The sequence below is a fragment of the Capra hircus genome, chromosome 9, assembly GCF_001704415.2.
Source record: "Capra hircus breed San Clemente chromosome 9, ASM170441v1, whole genome shotgun sequence".
Lineage (NCBI taxonomy): Eukaryota > Metazoa > Chordata > Mammalia > Artiodactyla > Bovidae > Capra > Capra hircus.
Window position 1 is genome coordinate 61,502,452 of NC_030816.1, and position 19,229 is coordinate 61,521,680.

Here is a 19,229-nt window from a genome sequence, read left to right on the forward strand (position 1 = left end):
TTACTGCTTTAAGAGAGTAATTCTAACATCAACACATTATATTATACATTACAATGACACCATAACTTTTATACAATACAAAATATACAAATACACATGCACACACATAGAACATGCACGCATTACAATCTTTTTCAAAAGACTATAAACACTTCAAAACCCATCAGTTTCTTAATAAAGCACTCAAAATAACCACAATTTGTTACTTTCAAAGAGTATGTGTTTTTATATTGTACAATAATTCTTTGGTTTTTCAAATTGAAAATTGTTTTCATTATGTAAAACAAGTAGCTTATCTTGAAAGCTTGATTTTTCATTCTGTGATATATAAATATGTAGAATGAAACTTTAATTTTACAAGTAACTCAGCATTCATGTACTGTAAATCCATGGGATGAATAAAACTCAAAATTCAAACAAAAGGTTAACTGGAGGACTGTGAATATTGAAATTTTTAGGAGGCTTACATAATGATATTCTTAAAGTTGGGCCATATCCCTTTAAATGAATGGACACCAAAAAAACCAGTCACACACACAAGAAATGCAGTAAGAAAGGTTTGGTTAAAGGAAAAATAAGTTAGCAAAATGAAATCTGCCAACATGAATCATTTAGAAAGATTTTTTAGAACGTTAATGCCTGGAATTCCCCAAGTACAGATGAAAAGTCAAAGACAATCTGATTGAAATGAAATACATGTTCATAACAGATTATTAGCATGTTGGTGGATAAGTGGGTGATTTCTGGAGCTGTAAACTCCTGTACTAAAAACTTGAGAGAAGCACCGCTTTTCATCACTGCTAAATGCAATCATTCAGCCAAGTTCTAAAATGAGAAATGTTCTTGTCGCAAGGAAAATGCTGCTCAGACGTTTATTGCTTTTTTACTCTGAAGTTTTTTTCTTCCTATTTAAGAAACGTAGGGAAAGCAACTTCAGATGCTTATTCTTAGCTGTAAACATCCAGAAAATAAAAGCATTAAGGAAATAACAGAACACTTTTTTTGTTTTCCTTTTGACTGTACCTCTATCTGGAGAATTTAGTAAAGTTGCAGATGAAGAGGAGAGCCGCTTGCTAATGACGGGATCAACATGTTTCGAAAGATTCATGGTGGAAACTGACCGCCTGTCTGGATCTAAAACAAACGGAGATAATGCTAATTGACAGCCAGCATGCAGGATTGCAATTTCCTAGTTCAATGATGGAAGGAAAAACTAGGATTGGATGCTTTCAGCTCTATGGCTAGATCTTTACTATAGCACAGTTTTCTAAGTGGACATTTTAAGGTAACTTAAAGGCTAGAAATAATACTCATTTTTCTTACAGGAAAATAAAAATATAGAATAAAAATATTAAAGAACTATTCAGTTCACCAGTTTGTCAGCCAGGGAAATTCAAGCATACGGTTACAATACAACAAACGGAGGAAGACCAAAGGAAAACCAGTGGCGGGCAACGAAAATGACGGAGGCAGCCCATGAAGCAAAAGCGGGTCTACAAGAGGGAATGCCTTCATAATTTCCCAAAGGAGAAATGATGGGGCAGTAATAGTGCTGGTGAGATAGAATGCAAACACCAGGGTCTGTGCATTTGCTGATACTTTTGCTTGTAGAGTCATTTTACAAAGGGCACTAAGTGCACTATAGAAAAACAGATTAATCAGAAACAAAAAAAGCAACACTGCAGGTGCGGAAAGGAGGGCCCCTAGAGCATTTCTTTTTTAAAAATCTACTAATGACCACCCCTGTGTGCCTCGATCACAGAGATGAGTATGGTTTATAGACACATTATAGAATCAGCCCACAAACTTGCCTAACAATATTGGCGGCCATGCAAAGACAATCAGAATTAAGTTTATTAATAACATTCTTATTGCTGTTGGATAATTTTAGAGTAATTCTTCAAGTTCAAGTTAGAAGAGAAATAATAGCCATATTAAAGGGAAAAATCAGCTCTGATGGTTTGCTCTCTGAACAGCGGAACCAAGCTATAACCATGCTCATAGTGTACATCACGTTCCCTGAATACAAGTACATATAATGAAAGTCTAAAAAAACCTCATTATTTTATTTATTTAGGATGCAGGGAGTTGTTCTGACCTATATTAGCCAAAGTTAAAGGACTCTGGATGTATTTTGTTTTATTTTCTATGGTTAGCTTCTTCTAAAACTGAACACAAACCATAATACTCCTTGTGGGAGAGGCCTTCAAGCCCTGTTCCCACCGGTCTAAACTAACCCTGGTAGTAAATATGTTAAACTTTCTCCCACAGAACAACCACTTCTGGCTATTATTTACAGTGTACAGGGGATAAGCAAGTCTTCTGCCAACATCAGATATTCCTATCTTCTACAGCTGAAGCAATTAAAAATTTTTTAATTTATTGAAGTATTATTGATTTATGTGAAGCGATTTAATCATCAAAAGAAAAAAACCAAACATCATTTCTGTGACTCAAATTCACACTTAATGGATGGGCTTTTAAGGGAATCCTAACAAAGAAAAGACTTAGGGTAAAATGTTAAAAGAAACAATGACAAAATGTGAGGTTTAAGGACACAAAGAAGAATGAGGAAAGTTATTTCCAGGACATTTCATAGCAATACATTTTCTGATATTGCTTTATATGTTCAGCTTCAGTTGAGGGGAAACTGTGTCTATATGCAGGCCTATCACATTATGGAGATAAAATATGTATTTTTTATATTAGTTAACAAATAAGAATCTTTAATCTTTTTTTCCCCCTCTCTGAACAAAACACAAATTCACCAAAGGATTTATGAAGAATTGGATTAAAAAGTATAGTCTTTACAAAGCAGGGCTAGCTGATGTGGGAATAGTCAGACAACACATTGATTTGATCTAGATTAAAGTTAATTTCCAGGATTTGTTTGTTGTGTCTACCACAAGTTAGCATTGTTGTGAAGTAAGGAGTAGGCAAAAGAGCAAGACCTGGTTACTGCTCTTGAGATCTTGGCAAATTATTCTGATCATTGAGAATTTTGGTAAATTCTCATTATTTTCAAACGTCTCTATTATAGGAGCAATATTCTCCAATTCACAGCCCTAATAAAAAATGATTTATCCAACAGCTCACAAATTCAACTCTGAGTGGCAATAACAGAGGTTGTATATTGAATTCTAAGCATGGAAGCAAGAAGTAAAGCTAAGTAACTTGACATCCCCTCAAAAATGTTGGAGGGAATTCCCTGGGAGGCCAGTGGTTAGGGCTCCCAGCTTCCACTGCAGTGGGTATGGATTTGATCCCTGGAAGGAAATGGCAACCCACTCCAGTATTCTTGCCTTGAGAATCCCATGGATGAAGCCTGGTGGGCTACAGTCCACAGGGTCGCAAACAGTCGGACACGACTGAGCGACTTAACTAACTCTTAACTCAGGGGGAACTAAGATACTGCATGTCACACACCGCGGCTAAAAAAAAAAAAGCTTGAAAAGCTTGAAAGTCTGCACAGGTTTACCTGTCTCACACACACATGTAAAACATGAAGCCAAACTAAAGGAAAATAAGTATATAAAAGCATATACCATGATGGCTATTTTGTATGGAACAAATATGCAAAATTATACCTAGAATGAAATATCACATGTAAATGATCCTTATGACCCATTTGATGTGCTCCACTGCAAATACAACTGGGTCATGAAGAGCCAAAGGGGAAAAAACATGCTTTCAAATTTGATTCACTGCATAGGAAAGAAAGTTGTGGCAATATGCTTTTAGATTTTTAAATGATGAGGTTATAGAAGGCACACTGAATGTTAGGAATGAAAGGGAATAGAGAAAACAAACAAAAATCCATAGTTACTTATATGAAAATTGAAAGTGACAATAGCTGTACTATGGAGGCAGAGTGAAATAAAGCCAAACTGGATGTACTTTGACCTCAGGTGATTTATCAGTGCAAAAACATTTTCTTTAAGGTTTTATCCAAAATGATCATTTAAAGAGAAAGGAAACGTATCACAGGTAATTACTTTATTTCAATACCTTTAAGTCACCCGAGTTATATTATCAACACTTGAGAAACACTGTGCCATGTCCCAGATCTAGGTCTATGCAGTAGGATATTAAGCATGCATTATGACTAAGGTGGCAATGGTTCAGCTACTGATGAACTGGCCCTAGTCTGAGGTGCTAGCTACAGGTCAGGCAATCAGCAAATCACAAGGAGGTCTGTACCAGGTTTTCTAGTACCACCAAAAGTTGTGAAGTGGTGGTCCAGGCCTGCTAAATCGAGAAAGGTGAATGATGATTCAACAAAACCACCTGGGGACAGAATGTAAGACAATGATTTTCCAAAGTAAATTAAAAAAAAAAAGCTTATTAGACTCACACATATGAAACTGACACACTGTATAAAATTCAAGGTGTATTGAATTTACAGTACAAAAATAAAGCCTTTCACTAAGTCCAAATTTTCGTAGGATTTTAAGTCAATTTAAGTACAAGGAATCACTCGGACATTCACTACTATTTCTAGCTTCAGAAATCTGCACTTCCTCTTGCAGAGCCTTCGTGTTGCATATACTTTAGGATCAGAATACATAAGCTCGTAGGATTGATTCTGAACGGCAACAGTGCTAGGATTCTCGCAGAGAAAAAGCCAAAACTGGTTAACCCATTCCATAATCTTGAAACCCCTATGCAAATAAATTACCCAAATAATGTAGAACTGAAAATAGTTGCTGAGAAAAATTGCACAGATTTCTGTTTCTTTAAAGAACTTTGCAACAAATGAGAAAAGCAGCCTGTGTGGAGGGAGGGAACCTTATCTTCTTATCTCCATCACCCTCTTATCCTCAAACAGTAGAAGCATCATTTCATTGTAGCTTAATTATTTATGCAGGTTTTTTTTTTTTTTTACAAACAGAATAAAAAGGTAACTGTGACTTTAACTGTGATTTAAAAAATAGTAATTTTGGGAAGAAGCTTCTCCATTTACCTGTGTTGTGGATGCTCGGGCTCCCATGGAGAGCACCTCCCCATGACCACCGGTTTTGTTTCTGCTTTGGCTTCTGGCTCCTCTCCATTGTACGCCGCACAACGGCTTCATGACGTTCCTTTAAATGGAACAGAGGAGGTGATGATTAAATTCTACCTGGTTGTTGGAGGATTCTTCAACTTAAGGCAGAGTGGGGTGAGAGGTACTACTTAAATTTCAACCTTAATACTTTTAATACTCAGAAGATTCCTAAACTCTACACTTTAAGGTGAGAGTAGTACTATCAACATGGGGGTGGGTGGGGGGTTACCAAAATTATAGGTTCCAGCTGATAAAGCCCTTGGCATACAGCAGGTACTATTACTATTACCACTGACTTCCCAGGTGGCGCAAGCAGTAAAGAACTTGCCTACCAATGCAGGAGTCGTGAGACGCAGGTTCCATCCCTGGGTCGGGAAGACCTTCTGGAGGAGTGTGGGGGACTGCCCGTGAAGGGTTAAGTCTTGGGAGCTGCTCGGCGTTATGCAGAGCCCTAGGACATGTTCCTAAGCTCCCTGTCCCGCCCCCCTGAAGAATTTATTACCCTTAAGGCTCCAGGACGTTTGGTTCTTGCAACATTTCATAGAAGATAGATTAGCTTATTGATAGAAGATAGATTATCTATTTGTGATATACACAACGGTAAGGGTCTTGTGATTGTATTTGGAGATTAAGAACAACCTTGTGAATGTCAGAAGTCACGTACTTTATCCTATATATACTGCAGCACAATAAAGGAAGGCATCAGCCATTTTGGTCTGATCCTCTCAACCCCATCTTTTGTCTCTCTCTTATTTTTCTTAGCGGGGACGCTCTGTTCTCTCCCTGTGCAGGTGCGATTCTTGCTTGTGCTGGCCGCGGCAGGAGGCATGGCAACCCACTCCATATTCTTGCCTGGAGACTCCCATGGACAGTGGAGGCTGGTGGGCTACAGTCCATAGGGTCACAAAGAGTCAAACATGACTGAAGCATCTTAGCACACTACAGGGAGTGTGATGCTTTTCCCTCAACTCACATAAGCCCATAGCACACGTCTGTAACACACGTAGTTCTGTATTTAAAAACAGAATCTAGAATCTGAGGATGTGGGTAATCCCAACCCACAATTTAATGGACTGTATGACTTTGTGTGACTTAGCTATTCTGAGTCTAATCTTCATTTCCACAGAAAGTGGTAATACTCAAAGGCTGAGTAAGAGTTAAATGAGATAATTGATGAGAAAACGTTTATAAATGGTAAAGCCCTTCTGAAATCCAGTTGCTGGGATTAAAACTTCAGCATGCATGAAGTAAGCATAAATAAGTTATAGGTCCAGACCGGAGAAATGAGTTTTTAAAGGTCCTGTGGAAACAATGACAATCACATCATTCTCAACCTGATTTCCACACCACAACCTCCCTAGAAACTATCAAAGTGAAAGTTGCTGAGTCATGTCTGATTGTGACCCCCATGGACCATAGCCAGCCAGGCTCCTCTGTCCATGGAATTTTCCAGCTAAAATACTGGAGAGGGTAGCTGTTCCCTTCAGTGGATCTTCCTGACCTAGGGATTGAACCCACATCTCCCGCATTGCAGGTGGATTCTTTACTGTCTGAGCCACCAGGGAAGCTACTAGAAACTATGACTGCTGGTAAATTGCTGCCTCAGACATTCTAGCTGTGCATCCTGGCACCTCAGTGGGAAGCCTCACAGTTAATGTGGCATGTTTCTGAAACAGACACGCCTCCCATGTGTCCCCAGGGCAGCATCTGACCTTGTCCTCCTCGAGCCTCTGCCGTCGCTTCTCCTCCACGGCAGCCCTCCGCCGTTCCTCCTTCAGCCTCTGCTCTTCTAGCTTCTTCTTCCGCTCCTCCAGGTGCTTCTCGTAGTGCTGCCTGGCCCGCTCTTCTCTCTCTAACCAGACGATTTCTCTTGCAGCTTCAGGAGGAAAAACAAGGGAAACCAAACACAGGCAGGTTTAAAACCTTAACAGCTGGGGATGTAGAAGTGGCCCACATTTAACAAACACGGATGGGGTCTTTGGTTTTTATTAACCAACCATGGCCTGTGCCGTCCTCAAATTTTCAGGAAAAAAAATACAATTGTTGATGTTGAGCATAATTTAATATGCAAACAATGAGGCAGAAGAAGATGCACTTAATTCTATTCTTTGGGAACTGGAACAGCTCTCCAGTTTGGTACATTATTACTGCAGAAGAAGGCATGCATCACATACTCTAGCCTCAAAGCTCATAGAGATATGATACTCTCAAACCCAGCAGCACCATCTCTCTCTCATTAAAATATGTGATATCCTTCAGATCGAAAGCCTGTGACTTCCTTTCAACATAGCATTGGTTCTGCAAATGTTAAAAGGATTTGGGAGAGTGGATATGTGTATATGTAAAACTGATTGATGTTACTATACAGCAGAAACTAAAACAACATTGTATATCAACTATATTCCAATCCCCAAGTGGCACTAGTGGTTAAAAAAAACAAAAACCAGAAAACCTGCCCGCCAATGTAGGAAACATAAGAAATGTGGATTTAGTCCCTGGGATGGGAAGATCCCCGGGAGAATGGCATGGCAACCCCCTCTAGTATTCTTGCCTGGAGAATTCCATGGACAGAGGACCCTGGTGGGCTACCGTCCACAGGGTTGCAGAGTCAGACATGACTGAAGTGACTTAGCATCAGTTCAGCTGCTCAGTCGTGTCCGACTCTTTGCGACCCCATGAACTGCAGCACGCCAGGCCTCCCTGTCCATCACCAACTCCTGGAGTCCATCCAAACGCATGTCCATTGAGTCGGTGATGCCATCCAACCATCTCATCCTCTGTCGTCCCCTTCTCCTCCTGCCTTCAATCTTTCCCAGCATCAGGGTTTTTTTCAAATGAGCCAGCTCTTTGCATCAGGTGGCCAAGTATTGGCGTTTCAGCTTCAACATAAGTCATTCCAATGAACACCTAGGACTGATCTCCTTTAGAATAGACTGGCTGGATCTCCTTGCAGTCCAAGAGACTCTGAAGAGTCTTCTCCAACACCACAATTCAAAAGCATCAATTCTTCGGCACTCAGCTTTCTTTACAGTCCAACTCTCACATCCATACATGACTACTGGAAAAACCACAGCCTTGACTAGACAGACCTTTGTTGACAAAGTGATGTCTCTGCTTTTTAATATGCTGTCTAGCATACACACCAATAGAAATTAATTAAAAAAAAAGATTTGGGAGAAAATTCCAAAGATTGATAGTTGATGAAAGATATGCCTCATGGGCATATCGCACTGAGTCAGCAAAAGGATGTGAGGGATCAAACGAGCAGCCAACCTTGTCTCTGAAATGCTACTAATCTATTTAGGCAAGACATTATTATTACAGAGTGAAAATACACAGCTCAAAGAATATTGTTTAATGGATGGACCTAGGGAGTATCATACTGAGTGAAGTGAATCAGACAGAGAAGGCGAGGTATCATATAACATCTCTTAGATGTAGAATCTAAAAAGAAATGTTACGAATGAACTTACAAAACAGAAAGAGACTCACAGACTTAGGAAACAAACTTCTCGTTGCCAAGGAGGAGGGATAGCTAGGGAGTTTGGGAAGGTCTTGTACACACTGCTGTATTCAAACTGGATAACCAACAAGGACCTAGTGTATAGCACATGGAACTCTTCCCAATGTTCTGTGCCAGCCTGGATGGAAGAGGGGTTTGGGGATACATGTGTATGTATGGCTGAGTCCCTTTGCTGTTCACCTGAAACTACCACAACATTGTTAACTGGCTATGCCTCAATGCAAAATAAAAAGTTTATAGTCTGAAAAAAAATAAAATCTATATGACCTTAAAAATATATCATTTAATGATGGAATGCTTCCTTTCTTCTTTACATATACATGTACTTTCCTCATTTCCAGGCACAAAACTTTTTTTTTTAATATGATGCTTCCTTCAGTCATGATAGCTAAACACATTTTTAATGTGAGTTATTAATACTGTAGGCAAAAATATCCAAACAAAGTATAGAGCATAAACCTGGAGAACACTACATGGTATATAAATTAAAATGTTACTTTTTAAGAGAAAAACAATGAAATTCAGAACATTTAGCTTCCTCTAGATATTTAATATAAGAGATTCTGTATTCCTGCTACCATTAAATCTTTTCAGAGCTATTCACTTCAGGAGACAAAGCCACTGAAAGGGATGTGAACTGACTTGCCTTTCATGGGAGGAAATGGAGGAGGACAAACCCAAGGTGAGCCTGTTCTCTGACATCACTCAGGATGGTACAGAGAGATCTGGGTTTCCCCAGCAGCTCTGCTGTTAACTCATGGTGAGACCTGGACAATCTCATTTGGATTTCAGTTTTCTCTGGCTTGAAACAGGAAGAAACTGATCTTTAAGGTTCCTTCCTTCCAATGTTCAAATCTCATGATTTTAAAGAAATCCTCAGGCTCAAGTTAAAAATTTACTCTGAGCAAAAGCACATAGTATGAGGGAATGGCTACCCACTCCAGTATTCTTGCCTGGAGAATTCCATGGACAGAGGAACCTGGCAGACCACAGTTCACAGGGTTGCAAAGAGCATGACTTGAGCACACACACACTCAATAAATATTTACTGAATGGTTAAATAAATAAAGCAATACTCTGGGGACATATGTTAAAAGTAGCATGGACAGCATTATTCACAAAAGGCAAGTCATGGACACATAAGTGTCTGTATCAATAGACAAGTGGATAAAGAAGACATGGTAAACACAGGCCATGGGATATCACTCAGCCATAAGAAATAATGAAATCTTGCCATTGCGACAACACAGATGAACCTACAGAATATTATGCTAAGTGAAATAAGTCCTACCTCAACCTGGCCCCTTCACTCTCCCTAGAGACCTTTTGCCTTACTGCACCTTTCAAACAAACCATACCTCCCCCATCTCTTGCTCCCGAGGTTGTGGTTGTTGGGAAAGTTGCTATCCTTGTTTCAGTCCAAACAGTCATCCTTTAAGGCGGTAGTCTCATAAAAGCACGGATTGCTGGGTTCGAACCCTCATTCATTTTTACTACTCCCAGGATGAGGCCTAGTAATTTTAAACAAACCTCCTAGGTTGTTTTGGTCCCAAGTGATCCATGATGGCATATGGAGGACCACTATTCTTAACTTCTCCAGAAGTTTCATCTCTTCAGGGCTCAACACAGGTCTTCCGACATCTACCACAAACTTAAGCATTTCTTGTATTCTGATTTCCTTCCTTTTTTCCCATTAACTGTAGTGTTTTTCAGGGCTTCCCCAATAGCTCAGCTGGTAAAGAACCTGCCTGCCAATGCAGGAGATGAAAGAGACACAGGTTCGATCCCTGGGTCTGGAAGACCCCCTGGAAAAGGAAATGGCAACCCACTCCAGTATTCTTGCCTGGAAAATTCCATGGACAGAGGAACCTGGTGAGTTACAGTCCATGGGGTCACAAAGAGTCAGACATCACTGAGTGCATATACACAGATAGTGTTTTTCACAACTTGTGTATAAGCAAGGGCCTTAATAATTACTTCCTGATTCATTGAGAACAATTGTATTTCTTGACTCATTCATCCTTAACCGTGTAGTCTTAGGTAAATTACTTAACTTCCTTACTCCTCACTTCTGTTAGGGTAAATTGTGGCTAAATATGGGACCTTCTCATAGTGTTTACTGTGAGGATTAAAAGAAGCATTACACCTAACACAGTTAGAATAGTTCTCAGCACTTGGTAAGCATTCAATAAATATTAGCCATTATTGCCAAATTTGTCACCATAATTTCAATTCAAAAAATTCAAGGTAGTTCTTAAGCTTGTGCTATCAATCAAAGCAGAGCCAGATATTATGACAATAACAATTAGTTTTATCCCAAATAATCTTTTAAATGAAGAGCATTTCTTCATCAAACTCTTAACTTCCACTTCTATTTTCTACCAGGAAGTGGAGATCCTATTGCAGTGCCTTCTTGAATAATTGTCATCTTTACACAGTCATACAGAGAACAGGCAAATAATGGTGAAACAGCAAACAATGGTTTCATGTTATTGCAGAGAATGGCGGTGAGCACCAGGATTATTACCAAGTACAGATCCTGTGACCCTTAAAACAGAAGGATAGTGCATAAAAGATTTCAATGTTTTAGTAAGAATTGAAAGTAACTTATCCTAAGAGGTTTAGTTACTTAAAATATTCCCTGTGGATGATATATAATATCAAAGTTTTATATTTTCTCAATAAGAAATGAGACTTCTGAGCATAAGAAAAAGAAATCAACACTTGCTATGGACTGAATTGTGTCTCCTCTCCCAGCAATTTGTACACTGAATCTCTACTGCCCAAAGTGACTGTATCTGGAGCTAGGGCCTTCCGGAAATGATCATGATTACATGAGGTCATAAGGGTAGGGACCTAATCCAACAGGATTCAGTTCAGTTCACTCAGTTGCGTCCGACTCTTTGTGACATCATGAATCGCAGCACGAAATTCCTCCCTATCCGTCACCAACTCCCGGAGTTTACTCAGGCTCATGTCCATCCAGTCGGTGATGCCATCCAACCATCTCATCCTCTGTCATCCCCTTCTCCTCCCACCTTCAATCTTTCCCAGCATCAGGGAAAGATGTCTTTTCAAATGATTACTCCCTTATAAAAAGAGACACCAGGGAGCTCTCTCTCCCTCTCTTTTCATGCTCAGAAGACAGACCAGGTGAGAACAAAGCAGCCATCCATGGGCCAGGAAGAGAGCTCTCATCAGGAACGGAAGCCTACCAGGGCCTTGATCATAAACTTTCCAGCTTCCAGAATTGCTAAGAAAACACAATTTGTTGTTTAAGCCATGCACTCTATGGTAGTCTGCTATGGCAGTAAGAACAGACTGTATAACTACTCATTCAGTATTTAAATCATTAACGATCACTAATTTCACAGAGCTCTATAAAAGAATAACATGTCCAAAAAGGACCTGTGATGACTATCATTAACCTTTGCTCTTGTGACATTAGCATTTTCTCCTGGACTCTGAGATCATAATATAAAAATGAAACGAAAACCCACAGTGGCCCCTGGACATGAACAATCCAGTCCCATCCCTGAGCTGCTGCCACCAAGGTTATACTTCAGTGACCCTGTAACAGTTGGTCAGTGACACACAAAGGGGAAGTCCACTGTCAACCTGGACTCTATTTAGAAACTTGACTCTTGTACTAAAGAAACAGTGACTCCTGAACTAAAAGGAGTTTGCAGTGAAAGGGTACTGGACAGAGAAGCAGCTCTGGCTTCACAGGAACCTGAGTCCACCCCCCTCCTGCCACTCCCGTTACAGAGGGACTCCTGTGGTCTTATCTCCTCCAACTGTCTTCCTGCCAGAGTTGCCAGATGAGCCCACAGTAACATACAAAGTGTTCAGCGCAGTGCCAGGTACACAGTAGGGACTCAGTACATGTAACCTCTACAGCCACACAACCAACCCTACCCCTACCATAGCAAGGGGAAAAAAGAAAGTTTAAAAGGAATAAAACTAAGCCTGTTAGTTAAGGTTGAGACTTTTAGACCAGGCCAAAATCCAAAACGCCCAAGTTATGTTGAAGCCCGGCATGCTACAGTCCATGGGGTCACAAAGAGCAGGACACAACTTTTAAACTGTTGTTTAAAAGAAACAAACCTAAAACAAAGTGCTAAAAAAAAAATCGTAAAATAATGAATGAACAAAAGCTATCAGGCAAATGAAAACAAAATTGTAATAAATGTGGAATAATAATTCCATTTTGCCTGGCAGTAAAGATAAAATGAAATTAAAAAAAAAAAAACCCAAAGGAGATAAATAGCTCTCCTAGGATCACTGTCTAAAAGAGGAAGAGTTGAAATTATAATTCAGCTCTGATTGTAAAGCCTGTACTTTCAGTTACTATACAATACTTCCTCCAAATTCACAACTGCCCGCCTAAAATTTCCTCTTGAATCTCCTGGTCAGATCGATCACATAACCTTATCTCTACCTCAAACCAGAACCTGCTCCACCTTCTCCATTCTGATAGCAGATGCATGACCTCCCAGTGGTTTACCAAGATCCCTTGGAATCACCCTTCATTTCTCCTTCATGGATGTTCCACCCCAACCCAACACTTCCACAACTGACCTTCTCATTTTACATCAGAATTTAGTGTCTTCTCTCTCATCCTTCCGATTCTATTGGATTTAAGCCCTCATTTTTTTCTTACTCCTTGGGTTTAGTCTATTTCCTCTTCAGTCATCCTGCATACTGTTCTCAGACATCTCCCTCCCCCTGCCACTGGCCCCAATCCCAAACAAAACCTAGTGTCATAGCCCTGCGTGACAATCTGTTAGCTCCTGTTCCCGCGGTTCAGCTCCTTAGACTGACCATACGATCCTCTCCATTTTTATGTGCTACCCCTGCCCCAAATCCCTCTTCCCACCTGTCAAACTTCAGTCATCGTTCAAGTTCTAGGTCAAACGGCTCTTCCTCTGAAAAGCTTTCCCTGACACCAAGGTCACTCCCATAGTTCCTCTGCACTCCTACCTGTACGCCAGATGGTAATTACTCTGCTCTTACATGTTTCTGAGTCTTTCCCCACATAAAACAATGACTAGTTTAGCAGATGATTAAAGTAAGTCTAATGAGGAATGAGCTAAGGAATTAAAGGGTTATATGACCTCCAAGCAAAGTGGTTTACATTGAGCCTTAGTGTTAATTCAAAGCCTTCTCAACCAGTCATTTAAACTGTTTTCTACTCTCCTCTCATTTGAGTATTACTCTGGAGAACTGCCTGGTAATAAAGATGACCTTGTAGGATACCCACAACACTGCGTCTCCTGCCTGAGGGGACTTCCTACTCTGCCTTCATCCCTGGACACAGTGGTAGGCTAATGAGATTGAGCTGCCAGGGCAGAGCTGAGGTGCTTATACCTGTGAAAGACATTTTCTTTTGAGACAGGAAAGCAACACTGTGCCAGGACTTCTTATCTTCAGAGCTAGGCTCAATGGAGTGTTTAGTTAGGCCTCAGCTAAAGTCAACAGAGTTTTGCTAAAGCACACAAAATGATGATTGTCCTCGGACTCTCACTGCCTCGACCCTAATCCACTTTTACTCCTCCAAAGTTGGTGCCATCCTCTTCCCTCGCTGTCTTACTGAGCCCAGCCTGCTAGACCAGGAAGCACAAATGCCCCCGTATCTCTGCCTCCCCGAAGCTCAGAAGCATTGGTTTCTCCAGTCCCGGGCATGTCAGTCAGTCTCTGGAGTCTGACCTGCCACCCTCACCTTTATCATCACAGTTGTCATGGTGAGCTGTGCTCAGCTCTTTATGCTGACATCAGGTGATTTACAGGCTTTAGCTTCATAGCCACCTGCTGAGGGAGACACTGCTATTAAACTTACAGAGAAGTGAAGTAACCTGCCTGAGGTCTCACAGTAAGTCAGTGGGGGGACTGGAATCCAAGCTCTGGACTGTCTGATTCTAGAAGCAAACAAGGAACCATTACACTAAAAGGCAGGATTGGGAATACTTCCCATGACTAAGGCTCCTCCTCTAGACTGGGAGAAGGTGGGCACCCAATGTGAAGATCCTGATTTTCTCACGTCACTCTTGGCCTTCATCATTTGTTTACAAGACCCCTTACTTTTCAGGCTTTAAGACCTTTTCACTGTCAGCTTTACAGGCAAAGGAGACTTGGGAGAAATAAATAATGGCTGCTTAGTCACAGTGATTCACCTGACGTTAAAGCTTCGGCCTGTGAGTTATTTAATCCATTCCACGACAAGCGTTTATTCTTCCCAGTCCTGTGCCTGACTCCCGAGGCAGTGCTGCGGTATGCGCTCATGGCCGCATCCCTCCCACTCACGTGTGCTCTGACCCTTGGCAGTTCACAGCCTGCCTGGCAGCCTTGCGAGATTTTGTACACTCTATTCATCAAGAGACAACTTTTGGAAACCAGAAGCCACAGCTGACCACAGATCTGTCAAAGTTTCATCCAGCATATATTTGGACTAGCAAGACTGCTTTCCCAAAGCCCAAAGTCTGGGTGTTTGGGGTGTGTGTGTGTACCGAGGACAGTTTTGTCAAAACCAATGACTTCCTTATATGTCTATATGTCTAGGAATAATAATAATAATGTGAAGTGTGAAACCAGGGACAATTTCGCTTGTGATTCTAATCAGAGTAGGGGCATCATGGTTGTTTACTAATTAATTCTACTCTATCAACATTTTTGAGATGAACATTCTAAGCCAGATTGAAATGATCGTGTATGTCTTGACCATACTCTTAGTAACACTACTGCCCCTGAGTTGACAACACACTCAGACTGGAGGAGTGGGAAGGGAGGCAAAGCAGAAAAGTTATGACTGGAGGGGCAAGAAAGTCTGGTGAATTTATCTGAGAAACAAGGCAAATATAATCTAATTGAACATCAAAATCTTTTTCATATTATCTTATGGTTGTTTCTAATATATTACATTCTGACAGATCTCCTGCACAGCTTTGAACTTAGCCACAAAACCCAATATGAATGAATTGAATGAGAGATTTGAGAAATTTAATTTTTTTCTTCATGAGCTATAGGAGTCAATCATACAATTCACTGATAATCTTTCATAATTTTACAGACTCTCGAAAGCCTCTGATCCATACCTCAAACTTAATCTGTATCACCTTCAAAAAGGGAAACCTTATATCTTTCTAAACACAGAAAACTACTTGCCTGCTCAATATTCCTCATATATTCCTTAGAATTTGTCAGCATACTGTAAGATTATTAGTTTTGTAACATATGAAGACCAAGTAGTTTTAAGGTACAACCATTATATAGATTATCTTTGTGTCCTTGTTCATCTAACTGAGAAACTGCTTAAGAATGAGATTTTCAAACTTGTTTCATTGGATGTTGTAAGGGCAGATATTACCTGATAATTTGGTAATATCTAACTAATTTGCAGTATACCTGCAGCACATACACTGAAATGCACAGACTATTCGCTTACCATTCAACCAACAGCTGTTAGACATCAACTATGTGCCAGGCACTTTTCTAGGTACTAGGCTACTGAAGTTAAAAATGACATAAGTCCTTTCTTATAATAAGCTTATATTCCAGTGAAAGCAGACAAGACAATAAACAAGTAGAATATCAATATATACATGCTTAGATGTTGCAAATAACATGGAGAAAAATAGAGGGTGCTAGTTTGCTGCTACTGCTGCTAAGTCGCTTCAGTCGTGTCTGACTCTGTGCGACCCCACAGACGGCAGTCCACCAGGCTCCGCCGTCCCTGGGATTCTCCAGGCAAGAACACTGGAGTGGGCTGCCATTTCCTTCTCCAATGGATGAAAGAGAGAAGTGAAAGTGAAGTCGCTCAGTTGTGTCTGACTCTTAGCGACCCCATGGACTGCAGCCTACCAGGCTCCTCCGTCCATGGGATTTTCCAGGCAAGAGTACTGGAGTGGGGTGCCATTGCCTTCTCCAGGGTGCTAGTTTGGGGAGCTGCAAATCTGAGGAAGATGGCCAGGGAAGGCATCACTAAAGAGGTGGCATTTAAACAATACCTGAAGGAGGAGAGAAAATTATTTACATGCATCTCTCAGGCCAAATATTCCAGGTGGAGGGCATAGCAATTTAAGTTCTAGGAGGTTAGAAAATTGATCTTTCACTTCAATAGCCCCAGGGTTTCTAGCTCAATAGTGACCCCACATCAAATACTAAGTGAATGAATATGTGAATTAAAATAGCATGAAATAGCTTCTTAAAAAAGGAGGTGGTGGTAGTAGTGGCCAATTACTTTACTAAAGTCAAAAGTTTATATTACATAAATTTCACATGCCTTGATTCTTGCAGATGTTTTACAAGAGAGGTTAGTAACCAGGATCTATTCCAAGTTCTTACAGACTCTTAATGACTCCAAGGTTAACAAATGGTCAATGCCACAAAGTATTTTCAAAAAGATGTCAGAATCTGCTCCAACACTTACATTTACCCTCTGGTTCTATGTCAAGTGGACAGTGAGTACAGCACGCATGTACCCTGCTTGTATGTGGAAGCAGAAAGGCTCTTCCTCTACATGAGAGCTGGGTATGTGCCCAGCTCTGAAACCTGAAAAAACTCACCACCTGAATCCAAAGCATAGGGACTGCTCTCTATTTAACAGCATTGCCATTTGTTGAAGACCGTAAACATGGACGTTGGTGACCCTGTACATAAACAGCTGATACGGCAGAAAGAAAAAAGGGTCCATTAACTATCCCATTTTTAAAGGTTCAGTTCCTTCCTTAAGCTAAATTATCCCAATGCATTTAAAAAAAAATAAAGTAAAAGACAATGCATAAAATAACTTACATCAGCAACTATGGCAGGCTTACCCAACAGAAAGTACAACCATTGTGTTAATTTGCTCCTAAACGGGATAATACAGAGTGAAGTGCTTAGAACATTGCTTTGCCCATAGTCAGTGTTCCATTAACATGATTATTATTAATAATATTATTAGTATTTAATTAAAGGCTTGAGTATAGTCAGAAAATTATGCATCTGTTTTATATTTAGTCTTACGTACTGGCATAAAAAGAATTAGAAAACTATGACCATACTCTTTAAAAGCTTGAAATATATGCAACTAGAAAGTTCTATAAAGTCCCACTAGAAGAAGTTCAATAACATATAAAATAGCTAAAACACGATAGTTATGCAAGGTACAATATATAGTAAAAAAAAAATGAGAGTTTCCAAGAGGGAAAAGATCATAAAACTAGGAAGGCTTCAAAAAGGACTGGTACTGAACGTGACAGAGCTGGACGAAGTACATCAGTGAGACAGTTTTGGGTAACTAAACTCTAAATTTATTAAAGTCTGCAGTAGGATGATAGCAGAAGCAGCAAATTTAAAGGCAAGGATCCGAGACCTCTGCTGAAGACAGAGGAGTACTGGACCTGTGACTATGTGGGTTTAGGGACAGGGTGTGAGGCAACCTCCACTTACAAACCTGAGGCCACCGCTAGAGGACTAGGCTGAGTCCAGACTGACCAGCGGCATCTACAAGTGGCTCAACAGGCCAGCGTGGAGAGGAGGCAGTGCACAGCACTGGACCACCAGGAAGAGAACATTTTATCCTGCGAAAGATTCAGTAGTTAAGGCTGGGAGTCAGAAAGATGACAGAGCCTCCAGCAGCAGCAGAAAGTATCAAAAAAAAAAAAAAAAAAAGACCTGAAACATAATGCTGTGGGGGTGGGGAAGGGTGGAAGGCATATTGGTGCAACAGACTGGTACACAGCAATTACTCAGAGGAGTGAAAGCTGATGGACAACTTACTGTATAGAAGTTGAGTTTTAGATGATAGGAAAGCATCTACTATCTTAAAGAGTGAGTTGGGAATGTGGAACCCATAATATCAACACAGGAGAGTACAAATCATGAGAACAAATACAATTCTCCCCACCTAGCCCAGGAAAAAAAATTAAAGCTTAGAAGAGAGATGGTAAAAAAATATGCAGAAGTCAAGAGAGAAGTTTGAAGGAATGGCCTGAACTAGAGTCAGATGAAATAGACTAGTTGAGGACATTTTTTCATGAGAAAACCTTTTAAGGCAGAAAAATAAAGCTTTCAGAGTATATATGCCCAACCAAATGAACAGAACAGTCCCACACTTCAAGAATTATGCCTGATTTTATGTGATAAATTGAAGGATAATGTAGAAACAGCAGGTCACATGACATAATCCTATCACAATGCATTAAAGCATGACTCAGAGATTTAATCCACAGAAAGTTATTAACAGACCCGCTGTTTGCAAAACAATACAAACATAACATGTCACCCAAGCAAAGATCTTTACTCTCCTTCTTTCTACTCTGCTTTTAAAATGTGGTCTTAAAAAAAAAAAACTTCAATGATTTCAATATTAATTTCAGCCTACATTCAACAGTAAATAATCAATCTCACCAGCCAATTGCTTTCAACTTTGCTTTGTTGGAATTTCTGGGATGTATTCTTTTTTTTTCTTTATACTTGGAAAGCTTTAAACTTTGAAAGCTGGGTAATAGCTGATATTATTGACTGCTTTTGTGTTTTCAAAAAGCACACTCCAAAGATCTTTGAGATAATAGCCATTCCTCCACCCTACCTGCCATTTTTTAAAAAACACTATTCCATTGTCATCATAGTTTCTGCAAAGCTGTTTACGGGTAGTTCATCAGATGCCCTTTGATTTTCTCT

At 40.2% G+C, this 19,229-nt stretch overlaps 1 protein-coding gene across 7 annotated transcripts in view; it reads right to left on the reverse strand.

Moving 5' to 3' along the window:
* Window positions 1-19,229, reverse strand: part of MAP7 (microtubule associated protein 7) — a 181,349-nt gene that overhangs the window by 31,840 nt on the left and 130,280 nt on the right. For 5 of the 7 annotated variants that reach the window (XM_018053247.1, XM_018053244.1, XM_018053246.1 and 2 more), the window contains 3 exons: window positions 6,757-6,920; window positions 4,964-5,081; window positions 1,024-1,134 (listed from right to left, as the gene is read on the reverse strand). In XM_018053247.1, the coding sequence (XP_017908736.1) occupies window positions 1,024-1,134; window positions 4,964-5,081; window positions 6,757-6,920 (393 nt within the window). The remainder of the gene's footprint in view (window positions 1-1,023; window positions 1,135-4,963; window positions 5,082-6,756; window positions 6,921-19,229) is intronic. The other 2 variants (XM_018053249.1, XM_018053250.1) reach the window with 1 other exon arrangement.